The 19682-nt window shown below is 46.0% G+C and overlaps 1 protein-coding gene across 1 annotated transcript; it reads left to right on the forward strand.

Annotated features, from left to right (window-relative positions):
* Nucleotides 1–11021: 11021 nt before the first annotated feature.
* Nucleotides 11022–19344, forward strand: FAM83A (family with sequence similarity 83 member A). The gene is made up of 3 exons (XM_016227123.1): nucleotides 11022–11489; nucleotides 18036–18203; nucleotides 19216–19344. Exons 1-3 carry the CDS (start codon nucleotides 11022–11024, stop codon nucleotides 19342–19344), a joined length of 765 nt encoding a protein of 254 aa, XP_016082609.1.
* The last annotated feature ends 338 nt before the right edge of the window (nucleotides 19345–19682 follow it).

A 19682-nucleotide genomic window follows, 5' to 3' on the forward strand; every position in this document is an offset into this window, starting at 1 on the left:
GCACTGTGGGTATAGGAGATGGAGCCCCTGCCCACTGGGAGCTTGCAATCTTAGTCAGTCGAGCTCTTAGGTTGTTTGGAGCACTAGACCGAGTCCTCAGGAGAGTACAATACAGCAATGTAACAGGCACACACCCTGCCGACAAGGAGCTAGAGGGGAAAGCATCAACTTTGGAATGAGGTACGAATGCTTTCCAGAGTTCAACGCTACACAGCATACATGGCCCTTGCACTTAAGAAGCTTCCGGTCTATGCTACAGACTCTAAAATTGAGTTACACACAGACGAAATGGCAAATCCTAGGTCAGTATATGAAGTTGTGCATGCTGAACCCAAAACTTGAATCGGCAGTACAAGTAGATAAACAGTAAATTGGTACAAAAATTTAAGGGTGGCAGTATTGCATTACTACAGCAATAGTGTTTAGTGAATGTTATTTGACAGAACGCTGGAGTAAGAGCAGGATGGGGGTGAGAGGCGTCAATTGCTAAAGTTGTCCATTTCAGTTGGTCAATCTTATTTACCCACTGCTTAATGTCAGCAGATCACAATATAACCATTGATAGACAGATTCCCTGTCCTCTATGAACCTAGAGTCTAGAAGGAGGGAAAGACAATAATATAAATCAATTACACCCGTTGAAGGAGGAGCCATGACGAGTGCGGGGAGATGTCCTCTGGAAATATCCTACGGACTAGGTTCCAACTCAAGGACACATTTGCAGAGAAGCAGCATGGCTCCGTGGAAAGAGCATGGGCTTTGGAGTCAGAGGTCATGAGTTTGAAGCCCAGCTCTGCCGCTTGTCAGCTGTGTGACTGTGGACAAGTCACAACTTCTCTGTGCCTCAATTCCCTCATCTGTAAAATGGGGATGAAGACTGTGAGCCCCACGTGGGACAACCTGATTCCCCTGTGTCTACCCCAGCGCTTAGAACAGTGCTCTGCACATAGTAAGTGCTTAACAAATACCAACATTATTTGTTCTTTGTAGCCTCAGTCTCCCAGGAGCTCAGTACAGTGCTCTGCACTGAAGTACTCAATGAATCCCGTTGGAATCTCAGCTTTGCTGCTACAACGGTGTTGTGTCTGTGGTGCTCTGGCTCAGCCCTTCGTATTTACTGAGGGCAGAGCACTGTATCGAGTGCTTGCGAGAGGACAAAAACACAATGGACACATTCTCTGCCCTCAGCGACACACTGGTGGCTAGTGAAGCCCAACTCATTGCTGGGATTTTGGGGAGTTGTAATGGAACCCCATGGGGGTGAAAGGGTGACTCGTACCTTAGGGTACAGGAATTGGGAAGTCCAAAAAGAGAATCCCCAGCCAGCTGAGGTCAGCACAATCCTGTCCTTAAGAACTTCCAGTTTATAAGCCTTTGAGGGGCACATGACGGTACCGTCACCCTGCCCTTTCCCCATCAGTGGGTCTCAATTCCTGCCACAAGGGGCTCACAGTCTCACACTCCAATACAGACACTTCTAGGACCTACCCATGGCGCTGAATCCAGTGAGGATGGTGGAGGGCAGGGTGGAAGTTTCTAGTGATGGAGGCTGGATGTGTGCCCGTTTGGGCTGCCTACTGGGGAGTGGGGGGTGGGGGGTGGGGTGGCAGGGTGTGTGAGTCTTGCAGGAGCAGCCCCTCACCTTCTAGCACATTCCAGGCACAGGGTCCCATGCTGAGGTTGTGGAAGGTCACTGGCTTTGGTGACTTTATGGTTGAATGGGAAATACTAGCTAACTGGGGGCTAGCCAAAGAACAAAGGGAAATAACACAATGACACACACACACACACACACACACAGTGAGCATGCATCCCCATCCTAGGGTTTCTATCCCATCCCTTCCCCCCCTGCCCTACCAAAACCTTCATCTTTAGACCCAGAGCACCAATAATCCCCCACTCTAAGACAGGCCTCATAGCATCACTACCCTTCAACTTTCTCCGCTCCAGACACTTCTCTTCCTGGAGTCTAGACTCATCATAGTCAGCAAAAACCAAAACCTGCATCACCTGTGGCATGCCATTCCCCTCTTGGGCATGAGGATAATAGCCAGAATCTGGGCCACAGACACTGCTAACCACAAACATCAGGTTCCAATCTGATTTTCTTGTCTCTACCCCAGCACTTATAACAGTACTTGAAGCACAGTAAGCACCCAAAGAATATCATCACATCAAAATTACAGGCCAGTCAGTGGTATCAAACACATTCCCCATACCGGCTCAGTGGAAAGAGTCTGGGCTTGAGAGTCAGAGGTCATGGGTTCGAATCCCACCTCTGCCATTTGGCACCTGTGTGACTGTGGACAAGTCACTTAACTTCTCTGTGCCTCAGTTACCTCATCTGTAAAATGGGGATTAAGTGTGAGCCTCATGTGGGACAACCTGATCACCCTGTATCTACCCTAGTGCTTAGAACAGTGCTCCACACATAGTAAGCGCTTAAGAAATACCAACATTATTAATCTACTTTCTCCGTAGCCCAGGTATCATTCATGCAATCCAAATTGACTATCCAGTCCTGCTTGTCCCCTCACCAACTTAAGCGTTCTTCATCCCCTCATGGATAAATCTCTACAGGAAATATCAGTTAGCCCAGCCTTAGATTAACAACCCAAATCATTTATAACAATTGACACCCAAACGCAATTCTATTTATGGATTACTTACTGCAAATAGAGCACTGTATTAAGCAGGTGGATGAGTACCATATAACTCTCAAAGGCAGCCTCCAAGGTGTCAGGGTCTCTTCTCCCCACTCCTCAACTTCAAACCCTGGAGACCAGCCCCTTACTCAGCCCCTCAATAGCCAGAATCAATAAAGACTGTGAGCTCATTGTGGACAGGCAATGTGTCCATTTTTCATTATATTGTACTCTCCCAAGTACTTAATACAGTGAAAATCAGCATGGTTAAGGGGACCGTCTTGGGAGACAGAGAACATGGGTTCTAATCCCAGCTCTGCCACTTGTCTGCTGTGTGACCTTGGGCAAGCCACCTAACTTCTCTATGCCTCAGTTCCCTCATCTGTAAAATGGGGAATAAGACTGAGTTCCACATGGGATAACCCAATTACCTTGTGTCTAATCCAGCACTTAGAACAGTGCTTGGCACATAGTAAGTGCTTAAATAACATAATAATTATTATTACAGTGCTTTACAAACAGAAAGTGTTCAATAAATATGATTGAGTGAAATAAACTAAGTATCCCAAGTCTAAGTACCCAAATCATTGCTGAGTCATACATATAAAACCCACTCCCTCACTCCTAATGTAGTTAACATCCATTAGCCCAGCCTAAAATTGCCCCCCAAGCATCAACCCAAGTCACTCCTGAATCATCAAAGCCAACCTACCTCCACAAAAATACCTCAACACTAGACAATTCAATAGGCATCATTTATCACAACCAAACAAGCAATAAAATAACCAAGGGAACACCACAGGTCCCACTCACCATACTCCCCGAGAAGCATACACCCTCTCCTCTCTACAGCTTACAAGAAATAGTACCCACAGACCCAAGATGGGGTAGGAAAACACCTACAACTCTCAGAAGCTTTAAAGGGACAGTACCACTTTCCCCCATTGTAAGGAAGAAGAGGCAGTAGGCTTTAAAGAAGGGCATTTGCAGCTGCCCATAGTTAAAACGATCTGGAAAAACATCCTTTATTAGAGATGCCTGAAACCCATTCACATACTCCTTGTCAATGGGGTCTAATTCTCATCCAGTGCTTTTCCAAGCCTTAGTATAGTGCTTTACTCCCAAAAGGATATTGAATAAATAAGAATGAATCAATCAATCAATAAACTCAAGATCTTCACTAAGGCCACCCAGACCCTAGGCCCCAACGTCTGACCTTTTTGTTTCTTTCCTTATTAAAAGCATTTAAGTGCTTTCTTTGTGGCAGGCACTCTGCTGGATACAAGACGGTGGGGTTGGACACAGTCCCTGTCCCACATGGGGCTCAGGTTCTTCATTTCCCATTTTACAGATGAGGTGACTGAGGTCCAGAGAAGTGAAGCCACTTGCCCAGGGCCACACAGCAGACAAGTGTCGGAGTCGGGCTTGGAACACAGGTCCTCTGACTCTCAGGCCCAGCCCCTTTCCACTAGGCTGTGCTGCTTCTCTTCTCCTTGTTTCTGTCCCATTTGGCTTACCAGGGAAGAGCTGTTGGCATAAGAAATAGGTAGAGGAGGCCAATTCTGAGGGGCTTTTAACCCAGGAGCCGGGAGAGAGTGGAAGGAAAAGGAGGGAAGGTGAAGACAATAAGGAAGGGAGGGTCAGCTTGGAGGCTGGTCACTAGGGTGGCCCCTGATGACCTTTGTAGATCGTGGATTGACAGATCATAATAAGGGTATCTGTTAAGCACTTACTGTATGCCAAGCACTGTACCAAGCGCTGATGCCCAGGGTGTCACATGTCTGCTGCATGACCTTGGGAACATCACTTCACTTCTCTGTCCCTCAGTTACCTCATCTGTAAAATGGGGATTGAGGCTATGAGCCCCTCATGGGACAGGGACTGTGTCCAACCAGATTTGCTCATATCCACCCCAGCGCTTAATATAGGACCTGGCCCATAGTAAGCGCTTAACAAATACCATAATTATCCCTTTAGACTGTGAGCTCATTGTGGGCAGGGATTGTCACTCTTTAGCTCTGAATGAACCAGGCCAATTTAGGATGAAAGTGTCTTCTAGGAGGATACAGAGACCATAGAAATCCAAAGAAAGCGAAGCCGAATACAGAGTATTAAAACATGGTGTGGACCCGACCTTGGAAAATAAAGAGACAAGCCTGTACTGTAAATCAATACTACAAAGCTTCTCAAAGTTTGGAGATGTAGCTAAAAGATGCTTCTGATGATGGCTGGAAATCGTGAAGAAGAAAATGTAGAACAAGGGATAGCAAGCTCATTCGTAGGCAGGGAATGTGTCTGCTACTTCTCTTAATAATAATTATTATCTTTATTATGGCATCTACCCCAGCATTTAGTACTGCGCCTGGCAGTTAGTAAGTGCTTAACAAATACTATAAAAAAGGGCTATCGACTTTCACCAGGAAAACTGATGAAGCAGCAACAGCAGTGGTGGCCTTTAACCTGATACCAATATGCCTCCTTTGGCATACAACAGCTGCACTTCCTGGCATATAGTAAATGCTTAACATATGCCATTATTATTATTAGTAGTAGTAGTAATAATAACAGTAGTATAATAAGGGACAGGCTTCAATCCATCAATAGTCAATCATCAGTATTTACTGAGCACTTACTCTGTGTCAAGCACTGTATTAAGAAACTGTAAGAGTCCACTAGAGTTGGTAGTTACAATCCCTGCCCTAAGAGGACTAACGGGCCAAAAAGCTGACATTTGGGGGTCCTTTCAGCTTTAAATGGCAAATCTCTGAGACCTGGGCAAGCAGGGACGTGGAAAGTTGGGAGCCACCACCCCATCGCACTCTTCGCCCCCAAGGATTAGATGCTATGCCCATGGTCCACCCCTATTCCACTTTCCCTGCATCATCCCTATAAACTGGGGAGCCTCTTCTGGGCCCCGAGATTTAAAAATTAAAAACAACTGGCATAAATGGTGTCCAGTGCATTATCAGTATCAGACAGGGGACAGACTGGCTGAGAACTGGACCGACGAACATAAAATGGGCAAGACCTGGGGATCCTGGCTGAAGGGGAGAGAGCAAGAGGGTGGGTGGACTGAAGTTAGAGGGGATATGAGCTCAGGGATGTTTACTGTCCCCAGGGCGGTCCCAGCGAGCCAGTCCAGAAACCTGCAAGGGGACTCAGACTCCAATTTGAAAATAGGGACTGGAAGACTGCTTCGGAGTTAAAGGCCGCACCGCTGCTGCTGTCTGCCAGAGGACACACACACTAATAATGATGGTAATGATGGCATTTATAAAGCGCTTTCTCTGTGCCAAGCACTGTTCTAAGCACTGGGGAAAGATACAAGCTAATCAGGTTGGACACAGTCCCATATGGGGCTCACAGTCTTAATTCCCATTTTACAGATGAGAGAACTGAGGCACAAAGAAGTAAAGTGATTTCAAAGAACTTTCAGGTTAAAGACCACAGATGCTGCTGCCCCTGCCTCTGCTGCTACCACTGCTGCTGCACTGGTTTTCTTGGTGAAAGTCTATTTGTTAAACGTTTACTATGTACCAGCATTGTCCTAAGCACTAGGGTAGATACAAGCTAATCACGTTGGATCCACTCCCTGTCCCGCATGGGTCTCAGAGTCTTAATCCCCATTTTCCAGATGAGATAACTGAGGCCCAGAGGAGTGAAGTGACTTGGCCAAGGTCACCCAGCAGATGAGTGGTGGAGCTGGGATTAGAACCCAGTCCTTTCAACTCCCGGGCCCGGGCTCTTCCACTAGGCCACACTGCTTCTAGGTGGGTCAGCAGGGCTGGGGTGCGGCCGGGAGGGAAAACCGGAGAGTGGGGAGCAGTGCTAAACATCCATTCATTCAGTCAGTCATTATTACCAGTTATAACCAGTTATTGACTGGTTACTGTGTGCAGAGCACTGGTCTGCATATATTAAGTACTTAGTAAATACTACTACTATTAAATGACCCTGAAAGAGATAGAGGAGAGACCCCTAGAGAGGAGAGGAGAATCTTTCTCCAGATTAAAAGTATTGCTGATCTAATAATAATAATAATAGCATTTGTTAGGCATTTACTATGTGCCAGGCACTGTGCTGAGAGCTGGGGTGGATGCAGACAAATTGGGTGAGACACAGGCCCTGCCCCATGAGGGGTTCATAGTCTCAATCCCCATTTTGCAGATGGAGTAACTGAGGCAAGTCTTTTTGTGGGATATTCCCTCCTGCTTAGACTATGAGCCCCAGGTGGGACAGGGACTGTGTCCAGCCTGACTGACTTGTATCTACCCCAGTGCTTGGAATAGTGCTTGACAAAGATTAAGCAGTTAACAAGTACCATAAGAAAGAAAGAAGATGATATATGGTATTCTTACCTACTTCATGTTCTTAGCTGTTTTGTTTTTCATCACTTCAACTGTGTCTGATGCAAGATAGTAGATGGTATGCCCCCTCCCAGTCCCACAGCACTTATGCACATGCCTGTAATTTATTTCTATAAATGTCTGCCTCCCCACCTCTAGACTAAGTTGGTTGTGGGCAGAGAATGTGAATGTGTCTGCTGATTGTTATACTGTACTCTCCCAAGAGCTTAGTACAGTGTTCTGCACATAGTAAACACTCCATAAATATGATTGAATGAATGAACTAAGTGCTTGGGAGAGCACAATATAACAATAAATGGACATATTCCCTGCCCACAATGAGCAGGTTCCCTGCCCACCCTGGCTAATCCATGATTTCAACCAGATTACACATAAAGGTTTTACCAAACATAACAATGAGAGTACTGGTGTTGAAGTCACTGTGTCTCAAACTCTGGGGCAGATACAAAATAATCAGGTTGGACATAGTCCCTGTTCCACATAGGGCTCACAGATTAACTAGGAGGGAGAACAGTGATTAAACCCCCATTTTACAGATGAGGAAACAGAAGCACAGAGAAGCTAGGTGATTTACCCAAAGTAACTCACCAGACAAATAGCAGAGCTGGGATTAGAACCCAGGTCCTTTTGACTTTCAGGCCCCAGGCTCTTTCCACTAAGCCACACTGCTTCTCTTGTAAAGAAGCAAGAGGAACACTCACCCCTCTTGCTTAGCCCCTCCTTTTAAAAAAAAAATGGTATTTGTTAAGTGCTTATTGTATGCCAGGCATTGAACTAAGCACTTGGGAAGATACAAGCCCACTTCCTTGTTCCCTCCATATCAGCCATCTTCAATTGTTCACTCTCCAGTGGCTTCTTCCCCACTGTTTTCAAAGGTGCCCATGTCTCCTCTAACCTAAAAAAAAACCCTTCCCTCCCACCCCTCCCTCCTGTTATTACCCCATCTCCTTTCTACCATTTCTCTCCAAACTCCTTCAGCAAGTTGTCTATACATGCTCTCTCAAATTCTTCCCCACTTCTCTCTTTAACCCCCTCCAATCCGGCTTCTGTCCCCTTCACTCCACAGAAACCACCCTCTCAAAGGTCACCAGTGATCTTCTTCTTGCCAAATCCAAAGGCCTCTACTCCATCCTAATCCTCCTTGACCTCTCAGTTGCCTTCAACAATGTTGACCACCCCCTTCTCCTGGAAACATTATCCAACCTCGACTTCACTGACACTGTCCTCTTCTGGTTCTCCTATTATCTCTCTGGCCTCTCATTCTCAGTCTTGGTTGTGGATTCCTCCTCTGCCTCCCACCCCCTAACTGTGGGGTGTCCTTCAAGATTCAGTTCTGGGTCCCCTTCTGTTCTCCATCTACACCCACTTCCTTGGAGACCACATTCACTCCCATTGCTTCAACTATTTCATTTACATCACATTTCCTCCTGCCTTCAAGACATCTCTACTTGGATATCCTCCTGTCACCTCTAACTTGGCATGTCCAAAACAGTACTCTTTATCTTCCCTCCCCCGACTTTCCCATCACTGTAGATGGCACCACCACCTTTACTGCCTCAAAAGCCCATAACCTCAGTGTTATTCTTGACTCCTCTCTCATTCAACTCACAGATTCAATTCATCACTAAATCCTGTAGGCTTTACTTTCACAGTATCTCTTCAAGGGGAAGCAGCATGGCATAGCAAATAGATCACGGGCCTGGGAGTCAGAAGATCATGGGTTCTAATTCTGGATTTGCCACTTATCTGCTGTGTGACTTTGGGCAAGTCACTTCACTTCTTTGTGCCTCAGTTCCCTATTCTGTAAAATAGGGATTGAGATTGTGAGCCCAATGTGGGACAGGGACTGTGTCTAACCTGATTTGCTTGTATTCACCCCAGTGCTTAGCATAGTGTCTGGCACATAGCACTTAATAAATACCACAATTATTATTATTATTAATAATAATAATAAAATCTGCCATTTTCTCTCCATCCAAACTGCTACCACATTCATACAATCACTTATTCTATCCTGCCTTAATTACTTTATCAGCCTCCTTGTGGACTCCCAGCCACCTGACTCTCCCCATGCAATTCATCCTCCACTCTGCTGCCCAGATCATTTTTCTACATTAAATGTTCAGGCCATGTTTCTCCACTCTTCAAGACTCTCAGGTGGCTACCAGTCCAACTCCACATCAGATGGAAACTCCTCACCCACTGGCTTTAAAGCACTTAATTGCTTTGCCCCCTCCTATCTCACCTCACTACTCTCCTACTATAACCCAGCCTGTACACTTCACTCCTCTAATGCCAACCTTCTCACTGTACCTTGATTTCGTCTATCTTGCCACCAACTCCTTGCCCACATCCTGCATCTGGCCTGGAATGCCCTCCCTCCTCAAATCTGACAGACAATAACTCTTTCTGCATTCAAAGCCTTGTTGAAGACCCACCTCCTCCAAGAGAACTTCCTGGACTAAGCTCTTTTCTCCTTTTCTTCAATTCCCTTCTGGGACACCCTGACTTGTGCCCTTAATTCATCCTCCCTCCCAGCCCCCAAGCACTCATGTACACTGTGTAATTTATTTATATCTGTCTCCCCCCTAGACTGGAAGCTCTCTGTGGACAGGGAATGTGTCTTTGCACACAGTAAGTGTTCAATAAATAAAATTGAATGAATGCAAGCTAATCTGGTTGGACATAGTCCATGTCCCACATGGGGCTCACAGTCTTAATCCCCATTTCAGAGATGAATTAACTGAGGCCCAGAGAAGTGAAGTGACTAGCCCTAGGTCACACATCTGACTAGCAGACTAGTTTCCAAGCCCTGAATCAAACAGGGATTTCTAGATTGTAAACTAGATTGTGGGCAGGGAATATGTCTGGTATGTTGTTGCAGTGTACTTTTCCAAGTGCTTAGTCCATTGCTCTGCACACAGTTAGTGCTCAATAAATATGATTGATTAATCGATTGAGTGGCAGAGCCAGGATTAGAACCCAGGTCCTTCTGACTCCCAAGCCCTGGGTGCAACTTTGTAACAGAAACCTGAGGACCTCCAGGTACCTGACACTAACCTGAGTGTTGGTCAGCAGAAGCAGAAAGCCCACCTACTTTGAGAGAAACCCTTGTCCCTCCTGCCAGCCTACAACTGGCAGCATGGCCTAATGGATAGAGCCTGGGCCTAGAAGTCAAAAGGACCGGGGCTCTAATCCCAGCTCCACTGCTCATCTGCTTTGTGATCTTGGGCTGGTTACTTCACTTCTTTGTGCCTCAGTTTCCTCACCTGTAAATCGGGCATGAAGACTGTGAGCCTGACATGGTTCATCAACTGTGACCAATCTGATTATCTTCTATCTACAACAATGCTTGACACATAGTAAGCACTTAACAAATATCATTATAATTATTGCCATTTCATTTGACAGTTTGGTAAAGAGAAACTCAGCCCAACCTGGCAGGCAGGGTGTGGACACCTTCCGATAAGCAGATTCCTGTCTCACCCAGAGCATTGTTCAAGTGCAGTCATAAAATCACTTCCCGTGTGAACTCTGGGTGGACAAATCCAGGGAACCCGCCCACTCTGATTTCATGAGGAATCGGAGCCATCCACATTCATTACCGGAGAAAGATTTTCCAGAAAATTTGGGGAGATCGGTCTGGGACTCCATCCCAACTGAGAAGCAGCATGGCTTAGTGGATAGAGCACAGATAAGAGTTAGAAGGACCTGGTTTCTAATCTTGGCTCTGCCACTTATCTTTTGGGTGAATTGGCCAAGTCACTTCACTTCTCTGTGCCTCAGTTACCTCATCTGTAAAATGGGGATAAGAGTGTGAGCCCCATGTGGGGCAGGAACTGCATCCAACTTGATTAACTTGTATCTACCCTAGCACTTAGAGTAGTGCTTGGCCCATAGTAAGTGCTTAACAAGCACTATTATTATTAGTAGTAGTAGTATCCCACCTGCTGGCCTCAGAGAACCCACTGGGAACACTGGAATCATCCACACCTTCCGGGTGGAGACCATGAGCTGGAGAAGGCGTGTGGGGAAGATCCAGAAGAGATTGGAGGATGTCAAGACTCGATGGACCAGACCAACCCGCATGGATTTCAGCCACAATGAGAGCATCAGGCTGGCCACGGATGCACTAGTGAATGGGGGCCTGGAGTCTTACCAGGAGACCCTGGGTGAAGAAGGAGAAGTGGACTTCCTATCATCGGCAGAAGCTTGTTACATCCAGGAGAACACCAGCCAGCCAAACGGTGCTCCCCAATCTCCAGGAGGAGAGTGGCTGGATCTTCAAGAGAGTGATGTCGACTCTCTCCAATCGGGCACATATTTCCCCCAGTTCTCGGGGGGTGGGGAGCCAGATTTGGGGGATGCTGGGAAGCCATATCTGAAGGAGAAGTCCAGCGTTACAGTGTATTTCCAAACTGATCGGCACAGCAGCATCAGAGATCTTATCCGCCGCTGCATCGGGAAAACCAATCAGGTACAGAATAATAATAGTAATTATAGTATTTGTTAAGGGTTTACTATGTGCTAAGTACTGTATTAAGCACTAGGGGAGATGAAAGCAAATCGGGTTAGGTACAGTCTCTGCCCCATAAGGGGATCACAGTCTCAATGCCCATTTTACAGTTGAAGGAACTGAGGCACAGAGAAGTCAAATGAATTGCCCAAGGTCACACAGCAGACAAGTGGAGAGCCGGGATTAGAACCCATGACCTTCTGACTCCCGGGCTCATGCTCTATCTACTATGCCATGCTGCTCCTCGAAGAAGCCTCCAAGCACCTTCTCTTGGTGATAGCTGAGAAGCCAGGTTCAGACCAGGGGTGGAGGAGGTGTCCCAGAAGCAGTGTGGCCTGGTGGATGGAGCCAGACTCCGGGAGTCAGAGGATCTGGGTTCTGATCTCAGCTCCACCACTTGCCTGCTGTGGAACCTTGGGTCAGACACCACACCTCTCTGGCCTTCAGGTCCCTCATCTGTAAAATGGGGATTCAATACCTGTTCTCCCTCATAATTAAACTGTGAGCCCCATGTTAGACCTGATTATCTATCAGTCAGTGGTATTTATTGAATGCTTACTATGTGCAGAGCTCTATACTAAGCTACAGAGTCCAGGGAGAGGGTTCTGTTCACCTGAGGGAAACCTGGTCTTATCCTTATCTTCCCTTCCAAACCCTGTCCTCTCCCTGACTTCCCTGTCACTGTGGATGGCACTACAATCCTTCCTGTCTCACAGGCCCGCAACCTTGGTGTCATCCTTGACTCCGTTCTCTCATTCACCCAACACATCCAATCTGTCACCAACACCTGCCAGTCTCACCTTCACAATATCGCCAAGATCCACCCTTTCCTCTCCATTCAAACTGCTACCATGCTGATACAAGCTCTCATATTATCCCGACTGGATTATTGTGTTAGTCTCCTCTCTGATCTCCCTTCCTCCTGTCTCTCCCCACTCCAGACTATTCTATATGAGAAGCAGCATAGCTCAGTGGAAAGAGCCCGGGCTTGGGAGTCAGAGGTCATGGGTTCGAATCCAGGTTCTGCCCCTTGTCATCTGTGTGACTGTGGGCAAGTCACTTAACTTCTCTGTGCCTCAGTTACCTCATCTGTAAAATGGGGATTAACTGTGAGCCTCACGTGGGACAACCTAATTACCTTGTATCTACCCCAGCGCTTAGAACAGTGCTCTGCACATAGTAAGCACTTAACAAATACCAACATTATTATTCATTCAGCTGCCCAGATCATCTTGCTACAGAAACGTTCTGGGCATGTCACTCCCCTCCTTAAAAACCTCCAGGGGTTGCCTATCATCCTTCACACAAAACAAAAACTCCTCATTCTTGGCTTCAAGGCTCTCCATCACCTTGCCCCCTCTTACCTCACCTCCCTTCTCTGTTTCTACTGCCCCCCCATACACTCTGCTCATCTGCCACTCACCTCCTCATGGTCCCCCATTCACGCCTGTCCCGCCATCAACCCCTGGCCCACGCCCTATCTCTGGCCTGGAATGCCCTCCCTCCTCACATCCACCAAACTAACTCTCTTCTCCTCTTCAAAGCCCTATTGAAAGCTCACCTCCTACAGATGGCCTTCCCAGACTGAGCCCCCCTTTCCCTCTGCTCCTCTTCCCCTCCCACTTCTCCCCTGCCCTGCCCTCTGCTCTTCTCCCATCCCCTCCCCTCAGCACGGTGCATATTTATATTATTTATCACCCTATTTATTTTAATGATGTGTATATATCCATGATTCTATTTATCTTGATGATGTTGTTTTGCTTTTTTTTTGTTTTGCTTTGCTATCTCCCCCGTTTAGACTGTGAGCTCATTATTGGGCAGGGATTGTCTCTATCTGTTGCCGAATTGTACATTCCAAGCGCTTAGTACAGTGCTCTGCACATAATAAGCACTCAATAAATACTATTGAATGAATGAATTAACCTGGGTTCTAATCCTAAACCCATCACCTCCTTGCTTTGTGATCTTGGGCAAGAAGCAGCATAGCCTAGTGGTTAGTGGTTGTCCTATGAGTGAGAGGACAAGGGTTCTGATACCAGCTCCACCACTTGTCTGCTGTGTGACTTTGGGTGAGAAGCAGCATGGTCTAGTGGCTAGACCCCAAGCTTTGGAGTGAGAAGACCAATGTTCTGTCTATCTTCAGCGGCTCTCCACCAGCTAAGGAATTTTAACTGAATGGACCAGTTTACAGAGTTGATGAATATGAGATGGAGTTAAACCTTACAATGGTGTGTCTTTTACTTACACACAGCCAAGGACATCAATCAATCAATCATATTTATTGAGTGCTTACTTTGTGCAGAGCATTGTACTAAGCGCTTGAGAGAGGACAATATAACAATATTAACAGACACATTCCCCATCCAGAGTGAGCTTACAGTCTAGAGGGGGAGACAGACATTAATACAAATAAATTCTGGATATGGACTTAAATGCTGTGGGGCTGGGTGGGGGTATGAATAAAGGGAGAATGTCAGGGTAAGGTAGAAATGTAGAGGAAGTGGAAGAAAAGGAAAAGCGGGCTTAATCAGGGAAGGCTTCTTAGAGGGGATGTGCCTTCCATAAGGCTTTGAAGTGGGGGAGAGTAATTGTCTTTTGGATATGAAAAGGGAGGGCATTCCAGGCCAGAGGCAGGATTTGAGTGAGAAGTCAGCAGCAAGGTAGACAAGATCAAAGTAGAGTGAGTAGGTTGGCATTAGAGGAGCGAAGTGTGCAGATTGTTGTAGGAGAATAGAGAGGAGAGGTAGGAAACTGATGGTGAGGAGTTTCTGCTTGATGTGGAAATGGATGGGTAACCACCAGAGGTTCTGAGTGGGGAGACATGGACTAAGTGTTTTTGTAAAGAAAATGATCCGGGCAGCAGAGTGAAGTATGGCCTGGAGTGGGGGAGAGACAGAAGGCAGGGAGGTCAGCAAGGAGGCTGATGCAGAATCAAGGTGGGATAGGATAAGTGCCTGGGTTAACATGGTAGCAAAGATGATGCAGAGAGTGGAGGGCGGATAGAGAAAACAAGGGCTTCCTTCAATCTTTTAAGACTGTAAACTTGTTAGAGACTAGGAATGTGACTGTAAATTATGCTATATTGCCCTCCCCCAAGTGCTTAGTACAGTGCTCTGCACAGAGCAAGTGCTCCATAAATACCACTGATTGATTGATTGATTTCAAGCCACTAAAACCATTTCAACCATTCCAAAGTGTTCCCTGAGAAGAGGTTGCAGAAACACACAATGTACCAATAGTTTCTTGGTAGGGGAAGTGGGGGCCTCTGAATAATAATCATAATTGTTGTACTTGTTAAGTATTTACTACATGCCAGGCACTGTAGTAAGCGCTGGGGTGGAAACAAGAAAATTGTGATGGACACAGTCACATTGTAAGGCAACAATCTTCATCCCCACTTTACAGATGAGGGACCCGAGGCCCAGAGAAGATAAGTGACATGTCCACGGCCACAGAGCAGACAAGTGGCAGAGCCAAGATTAGAACCTAAATTCAGGCCTACTACCAGATCTGGGCTGTAGCCACTAAACTATGCTGCTTTTCATCACCTTATTGCCTCCTGGATCCACAATTACTCACAGCCCTAATGAAGGTCCCAGGGTTTGCAAAGACATTTAGATAACTGACTTTTTTGAACCTCACAATGTAGATCCTTTTCTTTCCACTCATTCTTCAGCATGCCATTATTTTACTCAAATTCACCCTTCATCTGTATTCCTCATATTAGGGAGGTAGAATTAAGTGGAAATGGAGGCATTTTATGGTTCTTTTAAAGCACATCTCTTCCAAGAGGTCTTCCCTGAATAAGCTTTCATTGAACCAGGGGAAATGGGGGAATTTAATGGCTCATTTAAGGCAAATCTCCTCCAAGAGGCCTTCCCTGATTAAGCTCTCATTTTGTTTTTCCCACTCCTTTCTGTATAACCCTGAATTGCTCCCTTTATTCACACCCTCTCTCATCCCCATAGCACTTTGGTCCATATCTGTAATTTGTTTATATTAGTGTTGGTCTCCCCCTCCAGACTGTTAAGCTCAGGGTGAGCAGGGAATGTGTCTACCAATTCTGTTGTATTGTACTATCCCAAATGGTTAGTACAGTGCTCTGCACATAGTAGGCACTAAATAAATACCATTGACTGGGTCTTAAATTGAAAGCCTGGGTCTTGGACAAAGTCACATGATGTTTTTCTCATGCTGCCAACAGACAACCAAATGGTGGGGAACAGATTCTGAGCCCCAAGTAGGACAGAAACTTTGTATGTGGTGATTGTCTTCAATCAATCAATAGTACTTACTAAGCGCTTAGTATGTGTAGAACACTGTAATTAGCGCTTGGGAAAGAACAATAGTAGAGTTGGTAGACATGTTCCAATCAATCAATCAATGATATGAATTGAGTGCTTTCTGTGGGCAGAGGACTATACTAAGTGCTTGGGAGACTAAAACAGAACAGAGTTGCTAGACAAGTTCACTGGCCACAAGGACCTTACAGTGTAGTGGAGGAGACAGATATTAACATAAATCAATGGATTACTAATATGTGCATAAGTGCTGTGGGACTGAGGGAGGGGTGAATAAAGGGTGCAAATCCAAGAGCAATGCAGAAGGAAATCTATCTTCTCCAGTTCTTGGTGCAGTTTTTAGGCGCAAAAAAAGTGCTAAATACCATCATTATTTTAACATGTCTTTCTTCTCCTACAAGCACATGAGACCGTTGTGGGGAGCAGGAAAACACACACATACACACACATCCCTTACCCGCCCCCTCCTCCCCCTTTTTCCCTGTAGCACTTGCTCATCTTTAACTCCATTTTTTCCCTCTAAGGTATTTTAGTGTCCATCTCTCCAACTACATCGTAAGCTCCATGTGGGCAGAGATTGTGTCTGCTAATTCTATTGTTTTCTCTCAATCAATCAGTGGTATTCATTGAGCATTTCCTAAGTTGTACTAAGAGTTTATGAAAGGACATTTCGACAGAATTAGCAGAAATGTTCCTTGCCCATAACGAGCTCCTTGGTACTGTGTTGGGTACACAGTAAGTGCCCAATAATGACTATTTATTGATTTGTCTCTTACCCATATGGATGTGTTCCCTGTAGACTGGAAGCTCATTGTGGGTAAGGAACATGTCTACCAACTCTGTTCTATTGTACTCTCTCAAGGACTTAGTACAGTGCTCAGCACTCAGTAAACGGTCAATAAATGCCACTGATTAAGAGACGGATTATTGCCAGGAAAGGCATATTTATGGGCTTGAGCTGTGAATGACATCCCAAAGATCAATTATCAGTTTGGAAATTCATGGATTGGTTTTAGCTTAGTGCCAAGAGCCCTTACCTCGTTTTCAGCTTGCCTCCCTGACCAAATTCTCCCAGTTGAACAAAAGCTACTTTCTGTGGAATGAATTAAGCCACTTATAAGAGATAGCAACCTAACCATGAATTGCAAACATTAAGGAACATGTTGCAGTGTAAGATAAATGGGGAATCTGGAGTTGTCTATAATACATGAGGTTTTCAGATCAGGCCTACTCTAGCAAATTCGGCAAATTGAAGGGCAGAAAAAAACTCCTTACCTTCAAAATCCAGGTCATTTAATTTTTTGGCCTCAGTTAGTGGCTTTATTTGTTGGTACAGGTCCTTCTCTCCCTTGTTGCCCTCCACATGACCACTAAGGACATTGGAACAGGTTTGCAATTCTCTGAAATCTTGGTGAAACTGCCCTATTCCTACTATCCCCCTCTCTTTGGCAGGTCTGTGGTCAGGGGAGTGGGGAGAGGGGAAGTAACCTTGTCTCTGATAAAGAAAAGCAGTGTGGCCTAGTAGACAGAGCCCAGGCCTGGAAATCAGAAGTATTTGGTTTCTAATCCCGGCTCCTGGGAGTCAGTGCTGGGGGGAACGTAACTTTGCCTCTGATAAAGAGAAGCAGCGTGACCTAGTAGACAGATCTTGGGTCTGGGAATCAGAAGAACCTGGGTGCTAATCCCATCTCTGCCAATTACTTGCTGTGTGACCTTGGGCAAGTCACTTCACTTCTCTGGGTTTCTACTTCCTCAAATGGAAAATGGGGATTCCTCTTACCAAAACTGTGAGCTACATGTGGGAGAGGGACTATGTCTGACCAAATTAACTTGTACCCAGCACTTAGTACAGTGCTTGGCATGTAATAGGTGCTTAGAGAAACAGAGTGGCTCAGTGGCAAGACCACAGGCTAGGGAGTCGGAGGTCATGGGTTCTAATCCCACCTCCACCATTTATCAGCTGTGTGACCTTGGGCAAGTCACTTAACTTCTCTGTGCTTCAGTTACCTCATCTGCAAAATGGGGATTAAGACTGTGACCCTCACTTGGGACAACCTGATTACACTTTGTACCCCTCCCCCCAGGGCTTAAAACAGTGCTTGACACATAGTAAGAGCTTAACAAATGCCATCATCATTATTATTATTATTAACAAATACCACTGAAAAAGAGAAAAAGATAAACACCCTGCCTTGTTCCGATCCAGGTGCTGGCCATCTTGATGGATGAGTTCACGGACATTGAGATCTTCTGTGATGTGCTGGAGGCAGCCAATAAAAGGGGTGTGTTTGTCTACATCCTTCTTGACCAAAGAGGAGTGAAGCTCTTTAATGAGATGTGCAACAGGGCTCAGATCCTGGAAATTCACCTCAAGGTGGGTATGGCAGTCTGACTGCTAGGGTCTGTCACTAATTCTGGGCCTGACGCTTCCACTTTTTTTAATGGTATTTGTTAAGGGCTTACTATGTGCCAGATACTATTCTACACACTGAAAAAGATACAAGCTCACCAGGTTGGACACAGTCCATGTCCCACGTGCCTGTTCTACAGATGAGGTAACTGAGGCCCAGAGAAGTGAAGTGCTTCCCCAAGGACACACAGCAGAGAAGTGGCAGAGCAGGGATTAGAACCCAGGTCCTTCTGACTCCCAGACTTGGGCTCTATCAGCTTTCTCCCTCCAGCTTAACCCTATATCCCAGTTTACGTGTTTCATTCTTCTCAAGTACGTGGCTTCGAGAGAAGCAGTGTGGTCCAGTGAATAGAACAAGAGTATGGGAGTCAGAAGGACCTGGGTTCTAATACTGACTCTGTCACTTCTCTGCTTTGTGCCTTTGGGCGTCACTTCACTTTTCTGTGCCTCAGTTCCCTCATTTGTAAAATCAATCAATCTTATTTATGAAGTGCATACTGTGTAAAATAGGGATGAAAACTGTGAGCCCCAGCTTGTACCTTCTCCAGTACTTAGTACAGTACCTGGAATATAGTAAACACTTAACAAATATTGCACATTCTTCTGTGGGGGCTGGGTATCTCCTGAGGAGATAACTCAGGAGGACTCCTCCAAGAGGCCTTTCCTGAGTATGCCCTCATTTCCTCTTCTCCCACTCCCTTCTGCATCACATTGCTCCCATTAATCACTCCCTATCAGCCCCAAGGCACTTATGTACATACCAGCAATTTATTGATTTACATTAATGTCTGTCTCCTGCTCTAGACTGTAAGCTCACTGTGGGCAGGGAATGTGTCTACTGATTTTATTCTATTGGACTCTCCCAAGTGCTTAGTAAAGTACTCTGCACACAGTAAGCACTCAATAAATACGATTGATTGATTGAACTGCGAGAAAGCAAGATTCTCCTTCATTGCCCCCTCTTCTCTCGAGACAGAACATTTGTATCCGGAGTGTTGCAGGAGAGGTGTACTGTGCAAAATCTGGCAGGAAATTCTCTGGGCGAATCCAGGAGAAGTTCATCATCTCGGACTGGCGATGCGTCTTGTCTGGTTCATACAGGTGAGTTCAACACTGGTCAGATGCCTTGGGCCTCTTCCAGCAGCCCCCTCAATACAATAGAGGCTAAAATAGAGGTTTTTCCCTGAGAAAACTGTATCTGACTCACTAATCAGTCAGTCCACCAAAGGAGAGCAGCTATGCATTGGCCAGGGCCTCTAAACTACAAGCTCCTCATAGCTCCGCCAAGGAGTTCCTGTGTGACCTGGGGTAAGTCACTTCACTTCTCTATGCCTCAGTTACCTCATCTGTAAAATGGGGATTAAGAATGAGAGCCCCATGTGGGACAGGGACTGAGCCCAACCCTATTTGCTTGTACTCCCCCAGGGCTTTGTACAGTGCTGG

Source organism: Ornithorhynchus anatinus, chromosome 2 (assembly GCF_004115215.2).
Source record: "Ornithorhynchus anatinus isolate Pmale09 chromosome 2, mOrnAna1.pri.v4, whole genome shotgun sequence".
Lineage (NCBI taxonomy): Eukaryota > Metazoa > Chordata > Mammalia > Monotremata > Ornithorhynchidae > Ornithorhynchus > Ornithorhynchus anatinus.

What these genes read in the sequence shown, in the direction of transcription:
- FAM83A (XM_016227123.1), top strand. Translation starts at nt 11,022, where the DNA reads ATGAGCTGGAGAAGGCGTGTGGGGAAGATCCAGAAGAGATTGGAGGAT. An exon ending in GCATCGGGAAAACCAATCAG is followed by an intron (nt 11,490 to 18,035) that starts GTACAGAATAAT and finishes GTTCCGATCCAG; the next exon opens with GTGCTGGCCATCTTGATGGA. An exon ending in TCCTGGAAATTCACCTCAAG is followed by an intron (nt 18,204 to 19,215) that starts GTGGGTATGGCA and finishes CTCTCGAGACAG; the next exon opens with AACATTTGTATCCGGAGTGT.